This window comes from Neophocaena asiaeorientalis, unplaced genomic scaffold, assembly GCF_003031525.2.
Source record: "Neophocaena asiaeorientalis asiaeorientalis breed wild unplaced genomic scaffold, Neophocaena_asiaeorientalis_V1.1 scaffold521, whole genome shotgun sequence".
NCBI lineage: Eukaryota > Metazoa > Chordata > Mammalia > Artiodactyla > Phocoenidae > Neophocaena > Neophocaena asiaeorientalis.
This window is the reverse complement of record NW_020174712.1, coordinates 2,917,622-2,927,897: the sequence shown is the minus strand read 5'-3', so window position 1 is coordinate 2,927,897 and position 10,276 is coordinate 2,917,622. Positions and strand designations below refer to the sequence as shown.

Here is a 10,276-nt window from a genome sequence, read left to right as displayed (position 1 = left end):
TTTTTTTTTAGTGGTTATTAAGCCTGACCAGTATAATCCTAGGAAGCCATATAGTAACCACTGCAGTTAGTTCCTCTTCTTCTGGTGTTAGTTGACTGTTCTATTTACCCTTCGCCACAGAGCAAACAATTTTGTTCTCCAACTGGTAGAAATAATAGAGAAACCACTTGGGGCACATGGACAGTTTCTGGGCATGTTTATAAAAATGTAAACTGTAACTGATACTGTTTTTAATTTCACAACTGGATGTTGTAACAGGATTGCTGACTACGATGAGATTTATGACATCCCCACGATAGCCCAGGTCACGGACTGTCTCCCAGAATTCATCAGCAGAGGCATGGCCATGGCCTCTTTCTACCACGCACGGTGTCTGCAGCTTGGCTTGGGTATCACAAAGGATGAAGCAACAGCTAAACACTATTATTCTAAAGTAAGCCTGACAACAAATATAAATTGACTCAATAGAAATTTCTGGGTTTTTAGTTGAGACTTGGACATCTTTTTAAATCAGTGTTTTTATTCCTACTTATTGTGCAGATAACCTCTGTCTACCAAGAGGTTGTCAGACATGCAGCTTGTTTGCAAACAATTCTGTCATTCTTTTTAATAATTAAGCACAGATGGTAAAATTTCTATTTTTCTTAATAGTCTGTGCCTACAAGACACCTTCAGTTTATTAATTTATTTATTTTTGCTGTGTTGGGTCTTCATTTCTGTGCAAGGGCTTTCTCTAGTTGTGGCAAGCGGGGGCACTCTTCATCGCAGTGTGAGGGCCTCTCACTATTGCGGTCTTTCTTATTGCGGAGCACAGGCTCCAGACGCACAGGCTCAGTAGTTGTGGCTCACGGGCCCAGCCACTCTGTGGCATGTGGGATCCTCCCAGACCAGGGCTCGAACCCGTGTCCCCTGCATCAGCAGGCAGATTCTCAACCACTGCGCCACCAGGGAAGCCCTAAAATTTCTATCTTAGATGCAAATTATTCTATTTCACTGTCTGCCGCCTAAAGCCCAGCACCAAGACCTTAAACCCAGAACGTGCATGCCTTCTTTCACCCAGAAAAAGTGTGAATCTCTGTTTCATTCTAGTACATTAGAGTACATTTCACTAAGGTTTCTTTTTGCATGACATCTACCACACTTAGGTGGATATTGATGAATTTGAGTTAACCAGTTAAAATAAGCCTTTTCATGTTTTAATCCATGTGATCAGTTTATTTAGATAGTGAATGGATTTCACATCTAAAATCAACTGTTAAAAAGTGCAGAGGGGGCTTCCTTGCTGGCGCAGTGGTTGAGAGTCCACCTGCCGATGCAGGGGACACGGGTTCATGCCCCGGTCTGGGAAGATCCCACATGCTGCGGAGCAGCTGGGCCCATGAGCCATGGCCGCTGAGCCTGCGCGTCCGGAGCCTGTGCTCTGCAACGGGAGAGGCCACAACAGTGAGAGCCCTGCGTACCAAAAAAAAAAAAAAAAGTGCAGAGGGAGTGTGAAAGGGAATCATGAATAGTAACTGCAAGTTTTTTTAAAAAAAAAACAAAAAACTGCACACTTTAGGTCCATGACATCTGTAAGTCCAAATGAGAATTAGATCATAAAACTTCATGCAATGCCAAACTGTTCAAGCTGGAGCAGGGAACAAGGCAAGGAACAGTTTTCTAAGTCCCTTGCCTAAATCTGATCACGTTACAGCAGTGGTTCTCAAAATTATTTGCATATTAAAATCACGTGGGGAATCTCTTAATAATTCCTAAAGCTCAGGCCTTATTTCAGAAAAATTAAATCACCATCTCCCAGAATGGGACACAAGCAGATTTATTTAAGCTCCACAGGGGGTTCCAATGTGTAGGCAAGTTTGGAACCTAAATTATTTTGTTGGAAATTTAAAATTTCCAGAGTATTAAACCCATACCAACACAAATATAGGAACACAATACAAAAATACAACTGACCTGGGGCTTCCCTGGTGGCACAGTGGTTAAGAATCCACCTGCCAATGCAGGGGACACAGCTTCGAGCTCCGGTCTGGGAAGATCCCACATGCCGTGGAGCAACTGAGCCTGTGCTCTAGAGCCTGCACTGTAGAGCCCTCGAGCCACAACTACTGAAGCCTGCGGGCCTAGAGCCCGAGCTCCGCAACAAGAGAAGCCACCACAGTGAGAAGCCCACATACCGGAAAGAAGAGCAGCCCCCGCTCGACGCAACTAGACTAAGCCCATGCGCAGCAACGAAAACCCAGCACAGCCAAAAAAACAAATACAACTGACCTTTGAGATATTTACCATTACACCATTAGTATGTATAACAGCTGTCTTTGTTTAATCTAAGTGTTCTGTATATTATACCAATTTCCAAACCAAGTCAATTTCAGATTCTATGCTATCTTTGGTACCCTTTCCAAGTAAACATAGCAGAGAGCTCTGGGTGGAAAATATCCTGAAATGTGGTATATGTTCAGCCTAAATAAAAGAGCATAATAAACAAATTACAATTTAAAAACTATTTTCCTTATGGTGGGAGATAATACAGCCCCGTTACTCAATTTTGGCCACTGGATTTTATGGGAGATACTTCCCTAAGTTTTCTCCATTTTAAAAGTAAGCCAGAGAAGGACCTGGAATCATGTCAGATGAGGTACAATAACAAACTCTAGTATTTTACTCAGAGAAAAGATGTGAGGGGCTTCTGATAGTGGTCTTCATCAGACTGAAAGGCTGTCCTACAAAAGAGGCACTGTAGGGAAGGGAGAATGACAGCCCACGGCAGTATGTTACTGGAGAGATAAGGCCGCAGATGAAGAGACCCTGGGTTGAAAGTCAGGAGCCCCAGGCCTGGTCTCAGCTTTGCCACCCTCAGACTGGGTGACTACCCACTCCTTTCCCTCTCAGTTTCCAGGAAACCAGCAATGTATGTCCTTCTAGGAACAGTCAACGATTCTAAAGGGTTGGGGATAGGGGATTTTAGCTTAATACAAAGAATCTTCTAAAATAACTGTTTATAGGTAAAACCTTAGTTTTTATTTCCTAAAGGTGGTGACTTTTAAAATATTTATTTATTTTTGGCTGTGTTGGGTCTTTGTTGCTGCATGTGGGCTTTCTCTAGTTGTGGCAAGTGGGGGCTACTCTTCATTGTAGTTCGCAGGCTTCTCATTGCGATGGCTTCTCTTGAGCATGGGCTCTAGGTGCACAGACTTCAGTAGTTGTGGCACGTGGGCTCAGTAGTTGTGGTGCATGGGCTTTGTTGCTCCGTGGCATGTGGAATCTTCCCAGACCAGGGCTCGAACCCGTGTCCCCTGCATTGGTAGGCACATTCTTAACCACTGTACCACCAGAAAAACCCAAGGTGGTGACTTAAAAAAAGTTTTTTTATATTGGAGTATAGTTGATTTACAATGTTGTTGGTTTCAGGTGGACAGCAAAGTGATTTAGTTATACATATATCTTTTGTTTTTTTAAATTTATTTATTGTGGCTGTGTTGGGTCTTCGTTGCTGCGTGTGGGCTTTCTCTAGTTGCAGCGAGTGGGGGCTACTCTTCGTTGCAGTGTGCGGGCCTCTCATTGTGGTGGCTTCTCTTGTTGCAGAGCACGGGCTCCAGGCGCGTAGGCCTCAGCAGTCACAGCACGTGGGCTCAGCAGTTGTGGCTCGCAGGTTCTAGAGCACAGGCTCAGGAGCTGTGGTGCACAGGCTTAGTTGCTCTGTGGCATGCGGGATCCTCCCAGACCAGGGCTTGAACCCGTGTGCCCTGCATTGGCAGGCGGACTCTCAGCCACTACGCCACCAGGGAAGCCCCATGTATCTATTCTTTTTCAGATACCTTTCCCATATAGGTTATTACAGAGTACTGAGTAGAGTTCCCTGTATTATACAGTAGATCCTTATTGATTATCTATTTTATATATAGTTGTGTGTATATGTTAATCCCAACCTCTAAATTTATCCCTCCTGCCCCACTTTTCCCTTTTGGTAACCATGTTTCTGAAGTCTGAGTCTGTTTTGTAAGTAAGTTAATTTGTACCACATTTTTAGATTCCACATATAAGTGATATCATATACTTGTCTTTCTTTGGCTTACTCGCTTAGTATGATAATCTCTAGGTCCATCCATTGTTGCTGCAGATGGAATTATTCCATTATTCCAGGTCTTAGTTGCAGCACATGGGATCTTCGTTGCGGTGTGTGGGATCTTTAGTTGCAGCATCCTGCATGCTGCAACGAACACCTGGCATGCTGCAACTAAAGTACCACGTATTCTTTACCCATTCATCTGTCAATGGACATTTAGGCTGTTTCCATGTCTTGGCTATTGTGAATAGTGCTGCTATGAACACTGGGGGGCATGTTCTTTTTGAATTATGGTTTTCTCCGGAAATATGCCCAGAAGTGGGATTGCAGGATCACATTGCAGCTCTATTTTAGCTTTTTGAGGAAACTCCATACTGTTTTCCATAGTGGCTGCACCAATTACATTCCCTCCAACCTTGTAGGAGGGTTCCCTTTTCTCCACATGCTCTCCAGCATTTGTTACTTGTAGACATTTTTTTTTACATCTTTATTGGAGTATAATTGCTTTACAATGGTGTGTTAGTTTCTGCTTTATAACAAAGTGAATCAGTTATATATATACATGTGTTCCCATATCTCCTCCCTCTTGCGTCTCCCTCCTTCCCACCCTCCCTATCTCACCCCTCTAGGTGGTCACAAAGCACGGAGCTGATCTCCCTGTGCTGTGCGGCTGCTTCCCACTAGCTATCTATTTTAGGTTTGGTAGTGTATATATGTCCATGCCTCTCTCTCACTTTGTCACAGCTTACCGTTCCCCCTCCCCATATCCTCAAGTCCATTCTCTAGTAGGTCTGTGTCTTTATTCCTGTCTTACCCCTAGGTTCTTCATGACATTTTCTTTTTTCTTAGATTCCATATATATGTGTTAGCATACAGTATTTGTCTTTCTCTTTCTGACTTACTTCACTCTGTATGATAGACTCTAGGTCCATCCACTTCACTACAAATAACTCAATTTCGTTTCTTTTTATGGCTGAGTAATATTCCATTGTATGTATGTGCCACATCTTCTTTACCCATTCATCCGATGATGGACACTTAGGTTGTTTCCATCTCCTGGCTATTGTAAACAGAGCTGCAATGAACATTTTGGTACATGACTCTTTTTGAATTATGGTTTTCTCAGGGTATATGCCCATTAGTGGGATTGTTTGTCATATGGTAGTTCTATTTGTAGTTGTTTAAGGAACCTCCATACTGTTCTCCATAGTGGCTGTACCAATTCACATTCCCACTAGCAGTCTGCCCTTTTCTCCACACCTCCTCCAGCATTTATTGTTTCTAGATTTTTTGATGACAGCCATTCTGACTGGTGTGAGATGATATCTCATTGTAGTTTTGATCTGCATTTCTCTAATGATTAATGATGTTGAGCATTCTTTCATGTGTTCGTTGGCAAGCTGTATATCTTTTTTTTTTGCGGTACGCAGGCCTCTTACTGTTGTGGCCTCGGCAGGCAGACTCTCACCCACTGCGCCACCAGGGAAGCCCTGCAATCTGTATATCTTATTGGAGAAATGTCTATATAGGTCTTCTGCATATTTTTGGATTGGGTTCTTTGTTTTTTTATTATTGAGCTACATGAGCTGCTTGTAAATTTTGGAGATTAATCCTTTATCAGTTGCTTCATTTGCAAATATTTTATCCCATTCGGAGCGTTGTCTTTTGGTCTTGTTTATGGTTTCCTTTGCTGCGCATCTCTCCCACCTCAGAGGCACAGCACTGACTCCTGGCTGCAGCACCAAGAGCCTTTCATCCACATGGCTCAGAATAAAAGGGAGAAAAAGTAAAAAGAAAGTAAGAGGATAAAATAAAATAAAGTATGATAAAGTTATTAAAAGATAAATAATTATTAAGAAAAAAATTTTAAGTAAAAAAAAAAGGACGGACACAACCCTAGGACAAATGGTGAAAGCAAAGTTGTACAGACAGAATCTCACACAGAAGCATACACATACACACTCACAAAAAGAGGAAAAGGGGAAAAAATAATAAATCTTGCCCTCAAAGTCCACCTCCTCAATTTGGGATGATTCCTTGTCTATTCAGGTATTCCACAGATGCAGGTACATCAAGTTGATTGTGGAGATTTAATCCACTGCTCCTGAGGCTGCTGGGAGAAATTTCCCTTTCTCTTCTTTGTTCGCACAGCTCCTGGGGGTTCAGTTTAGGATTTGGCCCCGCAACTGCGTGTAGGTCACTGGAGGGTGTCTGTTCTTCGCTCAGACAGGACGGGGTTAAAGGAGCCACTGATTCGGGGGCTCTGGTTCACTCAAGCCGGGGGGAGGGAGGTGTACAGATGCGGGGCAAGCCTGCAGCGGCAGAGGCCAGCATAATGTTGCACCAGCCTGAGGCATGCTGTGCGTTCTCCTGGGTAAGTTGTCCCTGGATCACGGGACCCTGGCATTGGCAGGCTGCACAGGCTCCCTGGAACGGAGGTGTGGAGAGTGGCCTGTGCTCACACACAGGCTTCTTGGTGGAGGCAGCAGCAGCCTTAGCGTCTCATTCCCATCTCTGGGGTCCATGCTTTTAGCCCCGGCTCGCGCCCGTCTTTGGAGCTCCTTTAAGCAGGGCTCTTAATGCCCTCTCCTTGTGCACCAGGAAACAAAGAGGGAAGAAAAAGTCTCTTGCCTCTTCGGCAGGTCCAGACTTTTCCCGGACTCCTCCCAGCCAGCCGTGGTGCACTAATCCCCTGCAGGCCGTGTTCACGCCCCCAACCCCAGTCCTCTCCCTGGGATCCGACCGCAGCCTGAGCTGCAGCTCCGAGCCCCCACCCACTGCAGCGGGTGAGCAGACAAGCCTTTTGGGCTGGTGAGTGCCAGTCGGCCCCGATCCTCTGTGCGGGAATCTCCCCGCTTTGCCCTCTGCACCCCTGTTGCTGTGCTCTCCTCCGTGGCTCCAAAGTTTCCTCCCTCTGCCACCCACAGTCTCTGCCCATGAAGGGGCTTCTAGTGTGTGGAAACCTTTCCTCCTTCACAGCTGCCTCCCAGAGGTGCAGGTCCCGTCCCTATTCTTTGTCTCTGTTTTTTTTTACTTCTGCTGTGCACCACCAGGGAAGCCCCTCTTGTAGACTTTTTAATGATGACCATTCTGACGGATGTTAGGTGATACCTCACTGTAATTTTGACTTGCATTTTTCTAATCAGCGACATTGAACATCTTTTCATGTGCTTTTTGGCCATCTGTCTGTCTTAGATCTTCTGCCCATTTTTTGATTGGGTTTTTAAAAATATATTGAGCTGCATGAGCACAATTATTTTGCATTGGCTTGGCCAAAAAGTTCATTTTGGTTTTCCCATAACATCTTACGGAAAAACCAAAATGAACTTTTTTGCCAACCCAATATATTTTGGAGTTTACAAATGATGCAACCAACAAGGGATTAAATATTCTTTCTGCGGGTTGTCTTTCCATTTTGTTTATGGTTTCCTTTGCTGTGCGAAAGCTTTTAAGTTTAATTAGGGTTCCATTTATTTTTGTTTGTATTTTCATTACTGTAGGAGGTGGAACCAAAAAGATACTGTGATTTATGTCAAAGAGTGTTCTGCCTATGTTTTCCTCTATGACTTTTATAGTATGTAGTCTTACATTTAGGTTCTTAATCCATTTTGAGTTTATTTTTGTGTATGATGTTAGAGAATGTTCTAATTTTATTCTTTTACACGTAGCTGTCCAGTTTCCCCAGCACCACTTATTGAAGAGACTGTCTTTTCTCTATTATATATCCTTACCTTCTTTATTGTAAATTAATTGACCATAGGTGTGTGGGTTTACTTCTGGGCTTTCTATCCTGTTTCACTGATCTGCAAGTCCGTCTTTGTGCCAGTGTATGTTCTAATTTTATTCTTTTACACGTAGCTGTCCAGTTTCCCCAGCACCACTTATTGAAGAGACTGTCTTTTCTCTATTATATATCCTTACCTTCTTTATTGTAAATTAATTGACCATAGGTGTGTGGGTTTACTTCTGGGCTTTCTATCCTGTTCCACTGATCTGCAAGTCCGTCTTTGTGCCAGTACCATACTGCAGCTTTATACTATAGTCTGAAGTCAGGGAGACTGATTCCTCCAGCTCCGTTTTTCTTTCTCAAGATTGCTTTGACTTTTTGGAGTCTTTTGGGTTTCCATAAGAATTTTAAAATTTTTTGTTCTAGTTCTGTGAAAAATGCCGTTGGTAATTTGATAGGGATTGCATTGAATCTGTAGATTCGCTTGGGCAGTATAATCATTTTGACAATATTCTTTCAATCCAAAAACATGATATATCTTTCCATCTGTTTGTGTCATCTGATTTCTTTCATCAGTGTCTTACAGTTTTTGGAGTACAGGTCTTTTGCCTCCTTAGCTAGGTTATTTCTGGGTATTTTATTCTTTTTGATGCAATGGTAAATGGGATTGTTTCCTTAATTTCTCTTTCTAATCTTTCATTGTTAGTGTGTAGGAATGCAAGAGATTTCTCTGTATTAATTTTGTATCTTGCAACTTTACCAAATTCATTGATGAGCTCTAGTAGTTTTCTTGTAGCATCTTTAGGATTTTCTACGTATAGTATCATGTCATCTGCAAACAGTGACAGTTTTACTTCTTTTCCAATTTGGATTCCTTTTATTTCTTTTTCTTCTCTGATTGCTGTGGCTAAGACTTCCAAAACTATGTTGAATAATAGTGGCAAGAGTGGACATCCTTGTCTTGTTCTTGATCTTAGAGGGAATGCTTTCAGCTTTTCACTACTAAGATGTTAGCTGTGGGTTTGTCATATATGGCCTTCATTATGTTGAGATAGGTTCCCTCTATGCCCACTTTCTGAACAGGTTTTATCATAAGTGGGTGTTGAATTTTGTCAAAAGCTTTTTCTGCATCTATTAAAATGATCATATGGTTTTTATTCAATTTATTAACATGGCGTATCACATTGATTTGCATATATTGAAAAATCCTTGCATCCCTGGGATAAATCCCACTTGATTATGATGTATGATCCTTTTAATGTATTGTTGGATTTGGTTTGCTAGTATTTTGTTGAGGATTTTTGCATCTATGTTCATTGGTGATATTGGCCTGTAATTTTCTCATCTTGTGGTATCTTTGTCTGGTTTTGGTATCAGGGTGATGGTGGCCTTATAGAATGAATTTGGGAGTATTCCTTCCTCTGAAATTTTTTGAAATAGTTTCAGAAGGATAGGTGTTAACTTCTCTAAATGTTTGATAGAATTTGCCTGTGAAAACATCTGGTCCTGGATTTTTATTTGTTGGGAGTTTTTTAATCAGTTTCAATTTCAGTACTTGTAATTGGTCTGTTCATATTTTTTATTTCTTCCTGGTTTAGTTTTGAGAGATTGTATCTTCCTAAGAAATTGTTCATTTCTTCTAGGTTGCCATTTTATTGGCATAAAGTTGCTTGTAGTAAGTAGTTGCTTATGATCCTATGTATTTCTGTGGTGCCAGTTGTAACTTCTCCTTTTTAATTTCTAATTTTATTGATTTGAGCCCTTTCCCTTTTTTCCTTGATGAGTCTGGCGAAAGGCTTATCAGTGTTGTTTATCTTTTCAAAGGACCAGCTTTCAGTTTCATTGATCTTTTCTCTTGTTCATTTCTACTTCCTTTAGTTTTGATCTGATCTTTATGATTTCTTTCCTTCTGCTAACTTTGGGTTTTGTTTTTTTCCTCTAGTTGCTTTAGGTGTGTACGGTTAGGTTGTTTATTGGGGATTTTTCTTGTTTCCTGAGGTAAGACTATATTGCTATAAACTTCCCTCTTAGACCTGCTTTTGCTGAGTCCCATAGGGTTGAATCATTGTTTTCGTTTTCATTTGTCTCTAGGTATTTTTTTATTTCCTTTTTGATTTCTTCAGTGATTCATTGGTTGTTTAGTAGCATATTGTTTAGCCTCCACGTGTTTGTGCTTTTTACAGTTTAATTCTTGTAGTTGATTTCTAATCTCATAGCATTGTGGTCAGAAAAGATTCTTGATATGATTTCAATTAAATTTACTGAGGCTCGCTTTATGGCTCAGCATGTGATCTATCCTGGATAATTTTCCATGTGCACTTGAAAAGAATGTGGGTTCTGCTGCTTTCAGATGGATTGTTCTGTAAATATCAACTAAGTTCATCTGGTCTAATGCATCATTTAAAGCCTGTGTTTCCTTACTGATTTTCTGTCTGGGTGATCTGTCCATTGAGGTAAGTGGCGTGTTAAAGTCTCCCAGTATTATT

At 41.7% G+C, this 10,276-nt stretch overlaps 1 protein-coding gene across 1 annotated transcript in view; it reads left to right on the top strand.

The window, feature by feature from the left end:
* The window catches only part of LRP2BP (LRP2 binding protein), a 51,839-nt gene that overhangs the window by 33,474 nt on the left and 8,089 nt on the right, over window positions 1-10,276 (top strand). The window contains exon 8 of the mRNA XM_024759959.1: window positions 259-433. Coding sequence (XP_024615727.1) covers window positions 259-433 — 175 coding nt within the window. The remainder of the gene's footprint in view (window positions 1-258; window positions 434-10,276) is intronic.